The sequence below is a fragment of the Musca autumnalis genome, unplaced genomic scaffold, assembly GCF_047663935.1.
Source record: "Musca autumnalis isolate F117 unplaced genomic scaffold, ASM4766393v1 scaffold_3, whole genome shotgun sequence".
NCBI lineage: Eukaryota > Metazoa > Arthropoda > Insecta > Diptera > Muscidae > Musca > Musca autumnalis.
In genome coordinates, this window is record NW_027411866.1 from 9,685,638 (window position 1) to 9,704,274 (window position 18,637).

The 18,637-nt window shown below is 30.9% G+C and overlaps 1 protein-coding gene across 6 annotated transcripts in view; it reads right to left on the reverse strand.

Moving 5' to 3' along the window:
• DAAM (disheveled-associated activator of morphogenesis-like protein) overlaps nt 1-18,637 on the reverse strand; it is a 290,481-nt gene that overhangs the window by 68,854 nt on the left and 202,990 nt on the right. Inside the window, exon 1 of one of the 6 annotated variants that reach the window (XM_073979554.1) lies at nt 13,977-14,128. The exons of the other annotated variants lie outside the window; for them this stretch is intronic. Coding sequence (XP_073835655.1) covers nt 13,977-13,979 — 3 coding nt within the window. The 5' untranslated portion in view covers nt 13,980-14,128. Of the gene's footprint in view, nt 1-13,976; nt 14,129-18,637 lie in introns of those variants that run through there. 6 annotated transcript variants of the gene reach the window in all.

An 18,637-nucleotide genomic window follows, 5' to 3' on the forward strand; every position in this document is an offset into this window, starting at 1 on the left:
GCTGCTGATATTTTGTGCATATATAGAAGAGCTGCACATTGCACTTGTTCTGTGACCTATAATGAAATATTGTGTAGAACATTTCTTTCACTGACAACCTCCCCCTAAAGCGAACTTAAGTGCTTAAAATTGGCACCAACTCAAAAAAGGCGCAAAATGAAAACAAGTCAAATTGTTTGGTTATAAACCCAAATTCAAACTGATATTTTCTGGATATACTTCAAAGCTACATATTTCATTTGTTCAGGAACATGTACCGAAATTCGATGCAGAACAATTTTTCCGTTGGCATTGCACTTCTACAATAACGTATTCTGGTGGATATTGGCCTCGTTCAAAAAGACATGAAAAATAAAGTAAAAATTTATGGACAAGTTCTATGTTAAAATTGATATCGAATTTCTATTGATATGTAATATATATACAGATTTGTTTTGTTCAGGGATCTATAGTGAAATTTGTTGTAGAATATTTTTTCCATTGGTACCTAGTCCCTAAAGTGAAGTATTGTGGTTGAAATTGCCAACAACTCAAAAAGGGTACACAATTTAGGATATCCAAATGCTTGGTTAAAACTCCAAATTGGTACCGATATTTTGTGGATATAAAGTAGAGCTAGGAATTTTACATATTCAGGGACTTATAGTAAAATTGTATGAAGAATATTTTTTTCTTTGGCATCAAACCTCTAAAATAAAGCAATCTGAAAGATTTTGACGTCATTACATAATGTATGTAAAAATTATGGTTTATGTCATAATTTATATATTAGCACCGATTTTTATGTATATATAATATATATACCGATTTCTTTTGCTCGGTTGTTTACAGTGAAATTTTGTGTAGAACATTTCTTCCATTGCTACCCTCCTCCTAAAGTGAAGTATAGTGATTGAAATTGCCACTGACTCATAAAAGGTGCAAAAATTATCTAATTCAAGTTGTTGATTAAAAACCCCCAAATTCCTGCTGAGATTTTGTGCATAGAGAGAAGAGCTGCATATTTCACTTGCTCGGTGACTTATAGTAAAATCTTGTGTAGATTATTTCTTCCATTCATACCCTTTGCTTAAAGTGAAGAATAGTGATTGAAATTCCCACTGACTCAAAAAATGTACAAAAATGAAGTTGTTGGTTTAAAATCCCCAAATTGGTACCGCTATTTTGTGGATATATAGACGACCTGCATATCTCACTTGTTCGGTGAACTATAGTGAAATTTTGTGTAGAACATTTCTTCCATTGATAACTTCCCCCTAAAGTGAAGTTCAGTGGTTGAAATTTGCATCAACTCAAAAAAGTCACAAAATGAAAAATTAAATTATTTGATAATAAACCAAAATTCGAACTGTTATTTTCTGGACATATATCGGAGCTACATATTTAAGTTGTTTACGAACTTCTATTAAAATTCGAAGCAGAACAATTTTTTCTTTGACATCACACATCTACAAAAACTAATACTGGTAGATATTGGCCTCGTTCAAAACTAAACGAAATTAGAAGCAAAAAATATAGGAAAATGCACCATGGTCAAATTTATACCAATTTTTTTAGTGATATAAAATATATATACATATATCTATTGCTCGGTAACTTATTGTGAAATTTAGTGTAGAATATTTCTTTCATTGATGTCCTCCGCCTATAGTGAAGTATAGTGGTTGAAATTGGCACCAACTCAATAAAGGCACAAAATGGAAACAAATCAAATTGTTTGGTTATAAATCCAAATTGGTAAGGTGTTTTTGTGTATATATAACGGTTCTACATATTCCATTTGTTCAGGGACTTTTTGTAAAATTTGAAGCAGAATATTTTTTCTTTCGACGTCATACCTCTACAACAAAGCATTCTCGCAGAAATTGATTCTATTCGAAAATATGTAAAAAATAATACCTAAAATCCATCAAAAAATCGGTGAAATATTGGTACCAATTTGTCATTGATATATTATATATACAGAGTTCCTTTCCTCGGTGACTTATATTAAAATTTGATGCAGAATATTTGTTGCTTTGATGTCAAAACTCTATAATAAAGTTTTAAGGCAGTTTTTTTGGCAATAATACAGGGTATTTTTAAAAATAATTTTTTTTTGTTAATTTCCAATTTATTCCGTGTAAGGCCGGTATGTGTAGCAGTACTAAATTATAGGTGGTAAGTGTCAATGGAAGAAAAATTCTACATCAAATTTAACTATAGGTCCCCAAACATAGGAAATCTGTAAATACCATATATATCAGTGAAAAGTCCATTCAAATTTGGGTATTTCAAAAATAAAATATTTTCTTCGTTATTTTCGTGCCACTTTCGTTTTCCAGCCCAAACTCCCTGATTATTTAACGTTAGCGGGAAGTTTTCAAAGAGAGAAATATTCTACATCAAATTTCACAAATGGCTCCTCAACATGACAAATCTGTAGATAATATATATAGCCATGAAAAATCTGCTCCAATTTGGGTATATCAACGATTAATTATTTTTGTGATATTTACGTACTTTTATCAACTGGGGACCAAAATGTCCCACAATAATTCATTTTAGGCGAAAGTTCCTAAAGGAAAAAATATTCTACAGAAAATTTCACATTAGGTCCCCAAACAACTTATATCTGTATATAAGACCTATATAAGTAAAATATAACCTCCAATTTGGATATTTTTTTAAATAATTTTTTTTTTGCTAAACTTTGTACTTTTTTCAATGTGAGATCAAAAAATCGGGTAAAATTACATCGTTGGAGGTTGGTGTAAAAGGAAGAAAGATTCAATATCAAATTTCAATATAGGTCACTGAACACCTGAAATTTGTATATATGATAAATATTAGTAAAATATCCACTCCAATTCGGGTACTTTGAAAAACGAATTATTTTTTGGTGAATTTCGCTTTTTTCAATGTGAGACCGAAATGTCCAATTATGCTACACCATTGGAAGTTGGTGTCAATTAAGAAAATATTCAGAATCAAATTTCAATATGGGTCCCTGAACAAATTAAATATGTATGTTGCTTGCATATATACGAATGAAAACTGCTTTTCCATTTGGGTATTTCAATAAAGAATTATTTTTTTGATATTTTCGTACTTGAAACAACTTGGGGCCAAAATGTCCCACAATATTCCATTTTAGCGGCAAGTCACCAAAGTGAAAAATATTCTACATAAAATTTCGCTATAGGTCACTGAACATGACAAATCTATAGACTACATATATAGCAATGAAAAATCAGTTCGAATTTAGGTATTTCAAAAATAAATTATTTTTGTGATATTTTCGTCCTTATGGGCTAGAATTTCCCATAATATTCCACTTTAGGGGAAAGTTCCCAAAAGAAAAAAGCATTCTAAAGGAAATTTCACTATGAGTCACCTAACCCAAGAAAGCTCTAAATGTCAAATATAGTAATGGAATAACGATTAATTTTGAGGTTAGGATGATTTATTTCCGCATATGTATTAATATTGTGAAAAGAAAGATTAGATGATATTCTTGAAAAATTCCCCTTTATTGCAGCATTGTCTTGGTTCCATTTTTCAATTTTGAGGTTAGGGAGAAAATTATCACTAAATGAATTGATATGGGGAAAATAAAAGCCAGCACTTGTTCACTAAGTAGCCGATGTGCATTTAGCGATGATTTTGTGCAAGTGTGCAACACTTTTAAAATTTTGAATTTTGAGGTTAGGGATAATTTCTTCCTCAAATGAATTGATATTGAACGTTCTCTAACAATTTCCTATTAATGCAGCATTGTTTGGTCCAAGAAATTACAGATTTTCGATTTTCAATTTTGAGGTTAGGGAGAATTATTTCCTCAAAAGAATTGAATTTATGAAAATAAATATTGGACAATATTCTATAAAAATTCCCTGTCAATAAAGCATTATTTAAGGCTAGGGGGGCACAGATTTTCGATTTCCAATTTTTAAGGTTAAGGAGAAATATTTCATTCAAATGAATTGATATTGAGAAAATAATATGCCCTACTTATTCCCCAAGCTGCCGTTATACATTTAGCAGTTCTTTTGTGCAAATGTGCAACAATTTTTAAAATTTTCATTTTGAGGTTAGGTTGAATTTTTCGTACAAATGAATTGATATTGTGAAACCAAACACTGGTTCTTGTTTACTGAGACTTTCTATTAAAAAACTGTGGATTTTGTTCAAGTGTGAAAAGATTTTCGATTTTGTACTTTTGAGGTTAAGGAGAATTTTTCATTCAAATGGATTGATATTGTGAAACCAAACACTGGTTCTTGTTCTCTGAGACTTTCTATTAAAAAAAACTGTGGATTTTGTTCAAGTGTGCAAAGATTTTCGACTTTGTAATTTTGAGGTTAGGGAGAATTTTTCATTCAAATGAATTGATATTGTGAAACCGAGAACTGTTTCTTCTTGACTGAGAGTTTCTTATTGACAAAATAATGGCTTTTATTCCAGTGTGCAATGACTTTTAATTTTGGAATTTTGAGGTTATGTTGAAATTTTTTCGAGCAAACGAATTGTTATTGGAAAAATAAAAAAGGGAAATATTTACTAATTACTTCTTAAAAAATTTGCGATGATTTTCTACAACGATTTTGAAAATTTTTATTTTTAGGTTAGGGGGAATATTTGTTTGTAATTTTGAGGTTTGGGAGAATTTTTCACTCAAATGAATTGATATTGTGAAACCAAGCGCTGTTTCTTCTTCGCTGAGATTTTCTTTTTAGAAAACACTTGGTTTTATTCAAGTGTGCAATGATTTTCGAGTTTGCAATTTTTAGGTTAGGGAGAATTTTTCATACAAAGGAATTGATATTATAGAACCAAGCGCTGTTACTTGTCCACTGAAAATTCCTTATTAACAAACTAATGGTATTATTCAAGTGTGCAAAGGTTTTTAATTTTGCAATTTTGAGGTTAGGTTGAATTTTTTATTCAAATTAATTGATATTGTGAAACCAAATACTGCTTCTTGTTCACTGAGAATTCTTTATTAACAAACGAATGGTTTTGTTCAAGTGTGCAATGATTTTCAATTTTGGAATTTTAAGGTTATGTTGAAATTTTTCGAGCAAACAAATTAATATGGGAAAAATAAAAGCAATATTTACTAATTACTTCTTAAAAATTTTGCGATGATTTTCTACAAGTGCGCAACGATTTTTGAAAATTTGTATTTTTAGGTTAGGGAATAATTTTTGTAATTTTGAGGTTAGGGAGAATTTTTCATTCAAATGAATTGATATGTTGAAATCAAGCGCTGTTTCTTCTTCACTGAGATCTTGTTTTTAGGAAACACTTGGTTTTATTCAAGTGTGCAAAGATTTTTGATTTTGCAATTTTGAGGTTAGGGAGAATTTTTCACACAAATGAATTGATATTGTTAAACCAAATGCTGTTTCTTGATCACTGAGAATTCCTTATTAACAAACAAATGGTTTTGTTCAAGTGTGCAAAGATTTTCGATTTTGAAATTTTGAGGTTATGGTGAATTTTTCTTACAAATTAATTGATATTGTAAAACTAAGGGCTGTTTCTAGTTCTCTGACATTTTCTTATTAAAAAACTGTTGGTTTCGTTATAGTTTGCAAAGATTTTAAATTTTCCTTTTTGAGGTTAGGGTGAATTTTTTCGAGCAAACGAATTGTTATTGAAAAAATAAAAACAGGTAAATATTTACTTATTATTACTTAAAAAGTGTGCAACGATTTTGAACATTTTTATTTTTAGGTTAGAAGAATATTTTTTTAAAAACTAATTTAATTTTAAAAATTTTAATTTTTAGGTTAGAAGAATATTTTTAAAAACTAATTTAATTTTGACAATTTCGAAATTTCCCCACATTTAAACTCCTAACTCCTCAACGTGACATTTTTATATACAATATCTATATTTGTGTGTAACACCAGCATCCCATCCGGTCCCCAAATGCCGATTTTTTTCTTTCGTTTTGAATGTTTGTTTTTATTTTGATAAGCCATTTCTTTTGTTTTTATTTACATCCAGCCAAATAAACATAAAAACATAACTGAAAATATTTATTTATTTTTGTTGTTGTTGGTTGAAAAGATCATCGTGTTATGGAGAGAGACCCCAACCCCATGTAAAGAGTCATTAGTTTGGTTAATATGTTTTAGCTGTGTTTTTGGTGCCCGCTAACCTATCTGTACAATTCCGTTTCTGCGTCTGTATGTCCGGCTAGCTCCCTGTCCATATGTATATGAGAAGGCTATGATGATGGTGATGATGATTTTTGATAACACCCCAAATGAAAGTGAAAACTTGTTGCTAGTCATTTGCACGATTGGCTATTGAGTGTGTGTGTGTGTTTGATTATTGTCGGTTTTTGGAAATGGAAATTGTGTCTTTCTTACATTTCTTTAATCTTATGAATATTTATAAAAAAAAGCCCGAAAGAAAAAGTTATCGTTTTTCCAATTTTTGGGAGAAAAACAAAAAACTTGACAAACATTATCAGCTCCCCCATTTGTCATGTGAGGTTAGGTGAGGTCAGTTAAATGCCAAGGTCTGGCTGGCTTTTCTTGTTTTTACATACTCCAACACTATCTGTAAATGACTCAACCTATGGAATTTTTTTGGGGAGGCTTAATTGAGTGGCGGGTATTTTTGGAAATAGGCTTTCTTTCTTTTTGCAATGTAAAAGAAGCAGAAGATGAAGTTCAAGCTAATGAGAATTTTCAGTTAAGTGAAATTGAAGTTGTGGGCCATCATTAATTTAAATAAAAGGTTATTTAACCTTTTGTAAAGATGCCATAGAAAATGAAAAGGCTTAAATTGTTTACAATTTGCAAAATCCAAATCAAGTGTTTAATACCTTAAATACCTGCAGGTTGTTGAAGAGGGTACATAATAATAAATATTGAGTGTTTGAAAATGCCTGAGGGTTGTCAAACTTTGGCAATGTTCATTCACCTGTTGGTCAATAATTCGAAATGGCCAGTAAAACTTTGAGAATTTTGGGATTTAAACTCATTGAGTGTACCTTCTTACATTACAGGCAGAGAGAGATCAAACGTGATCTCATTAAGTCTGGGGGACAATTCACAAGGGCGAGATAAACTGTCGTATAGGTCAAGTGCTGGTTATGGAAAAGGTTTTTCAGGACAGTCTTCCATAAAAACATTATTTTCTGAATTATTTAAAATTTTTAAATATGATCTAACATTTCCATGAAATGTGTGTCGTCTTCTTGATGTTGATGTGGATTTTGTTTGCAAATTTAAAAGATATTCAAACCTGACACTTAGATGCATTTATTACAATGTTGACACTGCATGTGTCTCAACTTGACAACATGTGAAAAGCTTCTTATCAGCTTATGGTTTTATACTATGGACAAAGGCAAATAGATTAGCTTTAGCTTTATGAAGTACTGTGAAATTAATAAATATAATGTGTATAAATGAAATAATTCGATCATTTTGGAAAACTCAGACATCTACCTAAGGTATAATCTCCATAATTCCCCTGTAACTTGAGATTAATATTTAAACCTTTCTGAAAAAAACTTCCATCATCCCATCACACTCTCAATGATAACTTGAAACATTTAATTACGCTTTCCTTAATGATGAACTTTGTAAAGTAATTACTCTCCCTCCGCTTGTTGCCTCGTAACATAACAAGAGCCCATAGGTGAAACGGCAGCTGTATATAGCAGCAGCATCACATCATCTCCATGATCATCATCACATCAGGGTAACAATAACCATAAACAAAACACATGATCTTAACCGATATCCCTCTTCTCAGCCAAAAAAAAAAAAACCGAAAAATAAACACTTAAAACATTTCGGCTTTATAGTTTTAAGTGGTAAAAACAACAACAAACTCGTCGCACACATCGTAAAGAAGCAATGAAAAACTTCAAAGACCCCCAGCACCACCACCAAAAAAACACTTGCGTCTGACAATGATAATAAAAGTTTTTTTAAGTAGTAGGTATTTGTTGTTTTTGTGGCATTTATCTAAAAATTTGTTTGGTTTTTGGTGAATGAAATCGAAAGTGAAACAACCGCCAGCCGTAATCGACGACGGATGGTGTCGTTGTCGTATAACATTGAAAGTGATTTTCATAGAGAAAATTAAAGAGTGAGAGTGCGGAGGTTTTTTTACTCAACATAATTGAAAGAGAAGAATTATAATGATAAGGAAATTTATGATAAATTAAAAAATATCTGACTGATGTAAGTTGAAACAAATGCATTAATGATTTTTTCTATGACCAAAAAAATAATCTTTCTGAAGAAAGCTCGTCAGATGAACTATTCTTTATAAGAAAAGTCGCCGGAAAAACTTCATATAGAAAAATGTCATTTGTCTGTGAGACAACATTTTTCCAAAGGCAAGGTTCATACGATTAACATTTTCTTTCATAAAAAACTTCATCCAATGAACACTTCCCCATAAAAAATTTATTCGATGATCATCTTCCCGGAAAAAACTTCATGCGATGAACATTTTCCTATAAAAAACTTCATATAGAAAAATGTTCAAAATTGTTCTAGAGAAATGTTTAACATTTTCTATAGAAATGTTCATCTGATGAAGGTCTTTCATTAGAAAGCTCAATCGATGAACATTTTTCCTATAAAAAAGTTTATCCGATTAACATTTTTCTGCAGAAAAATTCATCGGGTGAACATTTTCAGTTGTTCAACATTTTCCCACAGACATGTTTATCCGATGAACTTCTACTTATGAGAAAGCTCATCCGATGAGCACTTTCCATAAGGAAAGTTCTTCCGATGAACATTTTCCCACAAAAAACTTCATTCGATAAACATTATCCCATAAAAAATATATTCGATGAACGTTTTCCTATAAAAAAGTTCATTCGAAAAGTTCATCAGATGAACACTTTCCCATAGAAGAGTTCATCAGATAAACACCATCCAATAGAAAAGTTCAACCGATGAACATCTTCGTATATATAAATTCATCCGATGAGCATTTTCCTATAGAAAATTTTATCCGATGAACATTTTTCTTTAGAAAACTTCAGCAGATGAACATTTCTCTGTAGAGAAGTTCAGCCGATGATCATTTTCCTATAGAAAATACCATGGGATAAACAATTTCATATAGAAACGATCATTCGATGAACATTTCCTATAGAAAATTTGTTTTCTAAATAAAGTTCATCCGATGAACTTTTTCTATAAGAAACATTTTTCGAGAAGAAACTTCATCCGATGTGTTTTTGCTTTAAGAAAGTTCATCCAATGAATTTTTGCTATAAAAAATTTCATCCGATAACTGTTGCTATAAAAAGTTCATACGATGAATGTTTTGCTATAAGCAACTTCATCCGATAATTTTTTTCGGTTAAAATTGGGTGAACTTTTCTATAGAAAAAGCTTCATCGGATGAACTTTTTTATAGAAAAACATCATCGGATAAACTTTTCTATAGAAAAAACTTCATCGGATGAAATTTTCTATAGGAAAAGGTTCATGGGATGAACTTTTCTATCGAAAAACTTCATCGTATAAACTTTTCTATAGGAAAATGTTCATCAGATGAACTTTTCTATAGGAAAAGCTTCATCGGATGTACTTTTCTATAGGAAAAGCTTCATCAGCTGATAATTTCTATAGGAAGGTGTTAATCGGATGAACTTTTCCATAGGAAAATGTTCGTCGGATGAAATTTTCTATAGGAAAAGCTTCACCGGATGAATTTTTCTATAGAGGAAGCTTCATCGGATGAACTTTTCTATAGGAAAAAGTTCATCGGATTAACTTTTCTATAGGAAAAGGTTCATCGGATTAACTTTTCTATAGGAAAAGGTTCATCGGATTAACTTTTCTATAGGAAAAGGTTCATCGGATGAACTTTTCTATAGGAAAAGGTTCATCGGATTAACTTTTCTATAGGAAAAGGTTCATCGGATGAACTTTTCTATAGGAAAAGCTTCATCGGATGAATTTTTCTATAGGAAAAGCTTCACCGGATGAATTTTTCTATAGAGGAAGCTTCATCGGATGAACTTTTCTATAGGAAAGTGTTCATCGGATTAACTTTCCTATAGGAAAAGCTTCATCGGGCGAAGTTTTCTATAGTAAAAGCTTTATCGGATGAACTTTCCTATAGGAAAAAGTCGGTTGATGAGCTTTTCTATAGATAAATGCTCATCGGATAAACTTTCTTTAGAAGAATGTTTGACGGATGAACTTTTCTATAGGAAAATATTCATCAGATGAACTTTTCTATAGGAAGATGTTCATCGGATGAACTTTTCTATAGAAAAAGCTTCATCGGATGAACTTTTCTATAGGAAAATGTTCATCGGATGAACTTTTCTATAGGAAAAGCTTTATCGAATGAACTTTTCTTTACGAAAATGTTCATCGGATGTACTTTTCTATGAACAAATTTTTATCGGATGAACTTTTCTATAGGAAAAGTTTCATCGGATGAACTTTTCTATAGCAAAAGCTTCATCGGATGAATTTCTCTATAGGAAAAGCTTCATCAGGTGAACTTTTCTATAGGAAAATTTTCATCGGATGAACTTTTCTATAGGGAAAGCTTTATCGGAGGAACTTTTCTATAGAAAAAGCTACATCGGATGAACTTTTCTATAGGAAAATGTTCATCGGATGAACTTTTCTATAGGAAAAGCTTCATCAAATGAACTTTTCTATAGGAAAAGCTTCATCGAATGAACTTTTCTATACAAAAATGTTCATCGGATGTACTTATCTATGAACAAATTTTTATCGGATGAACTTTTCTATAGGAAAAGCGTCATCGGATGAATTTCTCTATAGGAAAAGCTTCATCGGGTGAACTTTTCTATAGGAAAATGTTCATCGGATGAACTTTTCTATAGGAAAATGTTCATCGGATGAACTTTTCTATAGGAAAAGCTTCATCGGATGAACTTTTCTATAGGAAAGGCTTCATCGAATGAACTTTTCTATAGAAAAAGCTTAATCGGATGAACTTTTCTATAGGAAAAGCTTCATCGGATGAACTTTTCTATAGGAAAGGCTTCATCGGATGAACTTTTCTATAGGAAATGCTTCATCGGATGAACTTCTCTATAGGAAAGCTGCATCGAATGAACTTTTCTATAGAAAAAGCTTCATCGGATGAACTTTTCTATAGGAAAAGCTTCATCGGATGAACTTTTCTATAGGAAAGGCTTCATCGGATGAACTTTTCTATAGGAAAAGCTTCATCGGATGAACATTCCTATAGGAAAAGATTCATCGGATGAACTCTTTCTATAGAAAAAGATTCATCGGATGAACTTTTCTATAGGAAAAGCTTCTTCGGATGAACTTTTCTATAGGAAAAGCTTCATCGGATGAACTTTTCTAACGGGAAAGCTTCATCGGATGAACTTTTCTAACGGGAAAGCTTCATCGGATGAACTTTTCTATAGGAAAATGTTCATCGCATGAACTTTTCTATAGGAAAATGTTCGTCGGATGAACTTTTCTATACGAAAATGTTCATCGGATGAACTTTTCTATAAGAAAAAGTTCATCGGATGAACTTTTCTATAGGAAAATGTTCATCGAATGAACTTTTCTATAGGAAAATGTTCATCGGATGAACTTTTCTATTGGAAAATGTTCATCGGAAGAACTTTTCTATAGGAAAATGTTCATCGGATAAATTTTTCTATAGGAAAATGTTCATCGGATGAACTTTTCTATAGGAAAATTTTCATCGGATGAACTTTTCTATAGGAAAATGTTCATCGGATGAACTTTTCTATAGGAAAATGTTCATTGGATTAAAATTCTTTACGGGAAAATATTCATCGAATGAACTTTTCTATAGGAAAAGCTTCATCGAATGAACTTTTCTATACGAAAATGTTCATCGGATGTACTTTTCTATGAACAAATTTTTATCGGATGAACTTTTCTATAGGAAAAGTTTCATCGGATGAACTTTTCTATAGCAAAAGCTTCATCGGATGAATTTCTCTATAGGAAAAGCTTCATCAGGTGAACTTTTCTATAGGAAAATTTTCATCGGATGAACTTTTCTATAGGGAAAGCTTTATCGGAGGAACTTTTCTATAGAAAAAGCTACATCGGATGAACTTTTCTATAGGAAAATGTTCATCGGATGAACTTTTCTATAGGAAAAGCTTCATCAAATGAACTTTTCTATAGGAAAAGCTTCATCGAATGAACTTTTCTATACAAAAATGTTCATCGGATGTACTTTTCTATGAACAAATTTTTATCGGATGAACTTTTCTATAGGAAAAGCGTCATCGGATGAATTTCTCTATAGGAAAAGCTTCATCGGGTGAACTTTTCTATAGGAAAATGTTCATCGGATGAACTTTTCTATAGGAAAAGCTTCATCGGATGAACTTTTCTATAGGAAAGGCTTCATCGAATGAACTTTTCTATAGAAAAAGCTTAATCGGATGAACTTTTCTATAGGAAAAGCTTCATCGGATGAACTTTTCTATAGGAAAGGCTTCATCGGATGAACTTTTCTATAGGAAAAGCTTCATCGGATGAACTTCTCTATAGGAAAGCTGCATCGAATGAACTTTTCTATAGAAAAAGCTTCATCGGATGAACTTTTCTATAGGAAAAGCTTCATCGGATGAACTTTTCTATAGGAAAGGCTTCATCGGATGAACTTTTCTATAGGAAAAGCTTCATCGGATGAACATTCCTATAGGAAAAGATTCATCGGATGAACTCTTTCTATAGAAAAAGATTCATCGGATGAACTTTTCTATAGGAAAAGCTTCTTCGGATGAACTTTTCTATAGGAAAAGCTTCATCGGATGAACTTTTCTAACGGGAAAGCTTCATCGGATGAACTTTTCTATAGGAAAATGTTCATCGCATGAACTTTTCTTTAGGAAAATGTTCGTCGGATGAACTTTTCTATAGGAAAATGTTCATCGGATAAATTTTTCTATTGGAAAATGTTCATCGGAAGAACTTTTCTATAGGAAAATGTTCATCGGATAAATTTTTCTATAGGAAAATGTTCATCGGATGAACTTTTCTATAGGAAAATGTTCATCGGATGAACTTTTCTATAGGAAAATGTTCATTGGATTAAAATTCTTTACGGGAAAATATTCATCGAATGAACTTTTCTATAGGAAAATGTTCATCGGATGAACTTTTCTATAGGAAAATGTTCATCGGATGAACTTTTCTATAGGAAAATGTTCATCGGATGAACTTTTCTATAGGAAAATGTTCATCGGATGAACTTTTCCATAGGAAAATGTTCATCGGATGAACTCGTCTATAGGAAAATGTCGGTTGATGAACTTTTATATAGGAAAATGGTAATCGGATGAACTTTTCTATAGGAGATTGTCGGTTGATGAAGTTTTCTATAGATACATGTTCATCGGATGAACTTCTCTTTAGAAAAATGTTCGACGGATGATTTTTTTTGTATGACATGGTTTTTTTGAATAGGAAAATATTCATTCGGATGAACTTTCTATTTAAAAGTGTTCATCGGTTGAACTTTTCTACAAAAAAATTTTCATTACATGAACTTTTCTATAGGAAAATTTCCATTGGACGAACTTTTCTATAGGAAAATGTTCATCGGATGAACTTTTCTATAGGAAAATGTTTATCGGATGAACTTTTCTCTAGAAAAATGTTCATCGAATGAACCTTGCTCTAGGAAAAATTATCATTGGATGAACTTTTCTATACGAAACTATCTGTCGGATAAACTTTTCTTTAGGAAAATGTTCATTGGAGAATTTTTTCTAAAGGAAAATGTTTAGCGGATGAACTTTTCTTTAGGAAAATGTTAATCGGATGAACTTTTCTATAGGAAAATGTTCATCGAATGAATTTTTCTATAGCAAACCGTTAATCAGATGAAATTTTCCATAAACAACTTTCATTGGATGAACTTTTCTATGGAAAACGTTCAGAGGTTTCCTGTCTTATCTTTTTTTTAAATTTATGTATAAATATTGTAAATTTACTAACCATTTTATATCTTTAATTAAAACTGAAACAAAATCTTTTTAAATTATTCCGATTTTTTTCACATTTTTATGTTTTACTTTCACTCGACTTATCGTTATCCGAATCACGCACCAAAATTTTGCATTTGTTTTTACGAATTCCAGACGTTGACTAGTAGCAAAAAAGCATTCAGGAGAATATTTTGTTTTTGTGAAAAAATAAATGTTTTGAAAAATAAATATCTTTTAAGATACAAACATGTGTAAATTTATTCTTATCAGAAGCAACGGCGGAATGGGTCGGACGGTTGGTTGGGTTTTGGTACATTTGTACGGTGATAGTGACACTTGTGTCAACAAAAACAAAAAAAAAAAAAAAATAAATAAATTGAATTAACAAAGCAAAAAAACATAAAACGTAGGAGAGTGTGAAGACTGTTAACAGAGATAGCTTTTATGGGGCATTTTTTTCAAGATCATGAGAAGTTGTAAACAATAAACGCTCATATGAGAGAGTTGGGCTTATTGAAGGTGGCAAAAGTCAATTAGCATTGGTGGAAACCGTATATATTGAAGAATTTTCATTTAATGTGGGAATCTTTAAGACTAGGTTCATAGAATTTACCCACACAATTAAAACTATGTAGTGGACTCCAATGTGTGTCCCTTAGTAAGAGGCCCCACAGCGTTCTCCCAAATATGTGTTGGGCGAACGATTAGATAAAAAATGGGTCAACTGGGAAGCAAAGTTTTCTCGTAGATAAAAGCTATGTATAATGATTAGCCAAAATTTTTGCATTGTATCGCACAAAACCTGCTCTCTCAGTTTATTGAACGACCTTGTCATCAATTTTTCAATGAAAATCTCCAGATAAGCCTTGCAGCAGCAGCCATTCAAGCAAGCTGTTAGGCTATCTTTACAGTTATTAATGTAAATTTGCCAACTTTGCACATTTAATTTGTCATATTTATGCCCAAGTTTTTTTATTTCGTTTTTAATTAAAAGTCATAAACAAATATTTGGTTATTTGAATGGCAACTGAGTGGCATGCACAGAGAAGCTATGGTGTCAGCTTGCATTACTTTTTTGGGAAATTGTAGAAAATTAAAAAACTTGAATCATTTTTTATTTCAACGCAAATGATTTTGACGTTGCACGCTTAAAACCCCAAAAAATGAATTTGGTAATAAATATCGACAATTGATACAGTTGTCGGCGTTATGCGCAAAAATACAAAAATGCTCGGCTCACACACATCACAAATATTTTTCGTCTACTAATTAACCTTGAGCAGCAGGTTTGAAATAATTTTGTTACGGAGAGTTGTAGTTGCAATTAAGCCAAAAAATAAAAATTGTTATTCGAGTACCAAAAGAAATGAAAAATAATGCCAAATATTTTTAGACAGGTGAATGGCAGGAATGAAAAGTATTTATCATTCCCTGCAACAACAGCAACACCAACAACCAACAAATAAAAGGCATAGGAGTAGATCAAGGTCTAGGGAAAAATAAGTATGTCAAGATTGTTACAGTGATTACACAAAATTCACCAAATCAAACAAAGTTCAAGTGCTGATTTTTTTCTAATGAAAAGTTGAGTTTTCTAAAGTTAATCCGATAAAAATTTTCATATAGCAATGCATCTGATGAACATTTTCATAGAGAAAATTTCAACCGATGAAATATATCTACAGAAAAGTTAATTCGAAAGTTCATCCGATATAGAAGATCATTTAAAGGTCATTTTCCCATAAAAAGCTCATCCCATGAACATTTGTCTATAAAATGATTATCCAATAAACATTTTCCTCTAAAAAAGTTCGTCCTATAAAGATTTTCCTATGGAAATTTGCCTATTTTTTCAATTTTTATTCTACAGAAAAATTCATCGGATGAACTTTTTTCTATATAAAAGTTCATCAGATGACCTTTTTTCTATAGAAAAGTTCATCGGATGAATTTTTTCTGTAGAAAAGTTCATAGGATGAAATTTTTTCTATAGAAAAGTTCATTGGATGAACTTTTTCTATAGAAAAGTTTATAGGATGAATTTTTTCTATAGAAGAGTTCATCGGATGAAATTGTTTCTATAGAAAAGTTCATCGGATGAACTTTTTTCTATAGAAAAGTTCATAGTATGAAATTTTTTCTATAGAAAAGTTCATCAGATGAACTTTTTTCTATAGAAAGTCCATAGCATGAAATTTTTTCTATAGAAAAGTTCATCGGATGAACTTTTTTCTATAGAGAAGTTCATCGGATGAACTTTTTTCTATAGAGAAGTTCATCGGATGAACTTTTTTCTATTGAGAAGTTCATCGGATGAACTTTTTTCTATAGAGAAGTTAATAGCATGAAATTTTTTCTATAGAAAAGTTCATCGGATGAATAGTTTCCTATAGAAAAGTACATCGGATGAACTTTTTTTCTATAGAAAAGTTCATCGGATGAAATTTTTTCTATAGAAAAGTTTATCGGATGAATTTTTTCTATATAAGAGTCCATCGGATGAATTTTTTCTATAGAAAAGTTCAAAGGATGAATTGTTTCTATAGAAGAGTTCATCGGATGAAATTTGTTCTATATAAAAGTTCATAGAATGAAATTGTTTCTATAGAAAAGTTCATCGGATGAACTTTTTTCTATAGAAAACTTCATCGGATGAAGTTGTTTCTATAGAAAACTTCATCGCATGAGCTTTTTTCTATAGAAAAGTTCATCGGATGAACTGTTTTTTATAGAGAAGTTCATCGGATGAACTTTTTTCTATAGAAAAGTTCATAGGATGAAATTTTTTTATAGAAAAGTTCATAGGATGAAATAGAGAAGTTCATAGGATGAACTTTTTTCTATAGAGAAGTTAATAGCATGAAATTTTTTCTATAGAAAAGTTCATCGGATGAATAGTTTCCTATAGAAAAGTTCATAGGATGAAATTTTTTCCATAGAAAAGTTCATAGGATCACATTTTTTTCTATAGAGAAGTTCATCGGATGAACGTTTTTCTATAGAAAAGTTCGTCGGATGAACTTTTTTCTATAGAAGAGTTCATAGGATGAAATTTTTTCTATAGAAAAGTTTATAGGATGCAATTTTGTCTATAGAAAAGTTCATCGGATGAACTTTTTTGTATAGAAAAGTTCATCGGATGAACTTTGTTCTATAGAAAATCTCATCGAACTTTTGTTTATAGAAAAGTTCATTGGATGAACTTCATTTTGAATAGATGGATGAACTTCATCATTTGATGAACTTTTCTGTAACAAAATTTTTATTGGATGAACTTTTTTCTATACAAAAGTCCATCGGATAAAATTGTTTCTATAGAAAAGTTCATAGGATGAAATTTTTTCTATAGAAAAGTTCATCTGATGAACAGTTTCCTATAGAAAAATTCACCCGATTAACAGGTTCCTATAGAAAAATTCATCCGAAAAGTTCATTTCCTATAGAAAACTTCATCTGATGAACATTTTCCTATAGAAAAGTTCATCCGATGAACCTTTTCTTATAAAAAAGTTCATCCGATGAACATTTTCCTATAGGAAAGTTCATCCGATGAAGCTTTTCCTATAGCAAAATTTATCCGAAGATGGTTTTCCTATAGCAAAGTTCATCCAATGGACCTTTTCCTATAGAAAAGTTCATCCGATGAACCTTTTCTTATAAAAAAGTTCATCCGATGAACATTTTCCTATAGGAAAGTTCATCCGATGAAGCTTTTCCTATAGCAAAATTTATCCGAAGATGGTTTTCCTATAGCAAAGTTCATCCAATTGACCTTTTCCTATAGAAAAGCTCATCCGCTGAACCTTTTCCTATAGAAAGTTCATCCGTTGAACCTTTTCTTATAGAAAACTTCATCCGATAGGAAAGTTTCCTATAGAAAATTTTATCCGATGAACCACTTCCTATAGAAAAGTTCACCCGATGGACCTTTTCCTATAGAAAGTTCATCCGATGAACATATTCCTATAGAAAAGATCATCCAATGTACATTTTCCTATAGAAAAATTCATCTGATGGAAATTTTCCTTTAAACTTTTTTCTATAGAAAAGTTCATCGGATGAACTTTTTTCTATAAAAACATTTTTCATAGGATGAAATTTTTCCATAGAAAAGTTCATAGCATAAATTCTATAGAAGAGTTCATCGGATGAAATTTTTCTATAGAAAAGTTCATCGGATGAAATTTTTCTATAGAAAAGTTCATCGGATGAAATTTTTCTATAGAAAAGTTCATCGGATAAACTTTTTTCTATAGATGAGTCAATAGCATGAAATTTTTTCAATAAAAAGTTCATCGGATGAATTTTTTCTATAGAAAAGTTCATGGGAAGAACTTTTTTCTATAGAAAATTTCATCGAATGAACTTTATTTTATAGAAAAGTTCATCGGATGGATTTGTTTCTATAGAAAAGTTCATCGGATGAACTTTTTTCTATAAGAAGTTCATTGGATGAACTTTATTTTATAGAAAAGTTCATCGGATGAATTTGTTTCTATAGAAAAGTTCATTGGATGAACTTTTTTCAATAGGAAAGTTCATCGGATGATTTTTTTTCAATAGAAAAGTTCATCGGATGAACTTTTTTCTATAGAAAAGTTCATAGGATGAAATTTATTCTATAGAAAAGTTCATCGGATGAACTTTTTTCTATAGAAATGTTCAATGGAT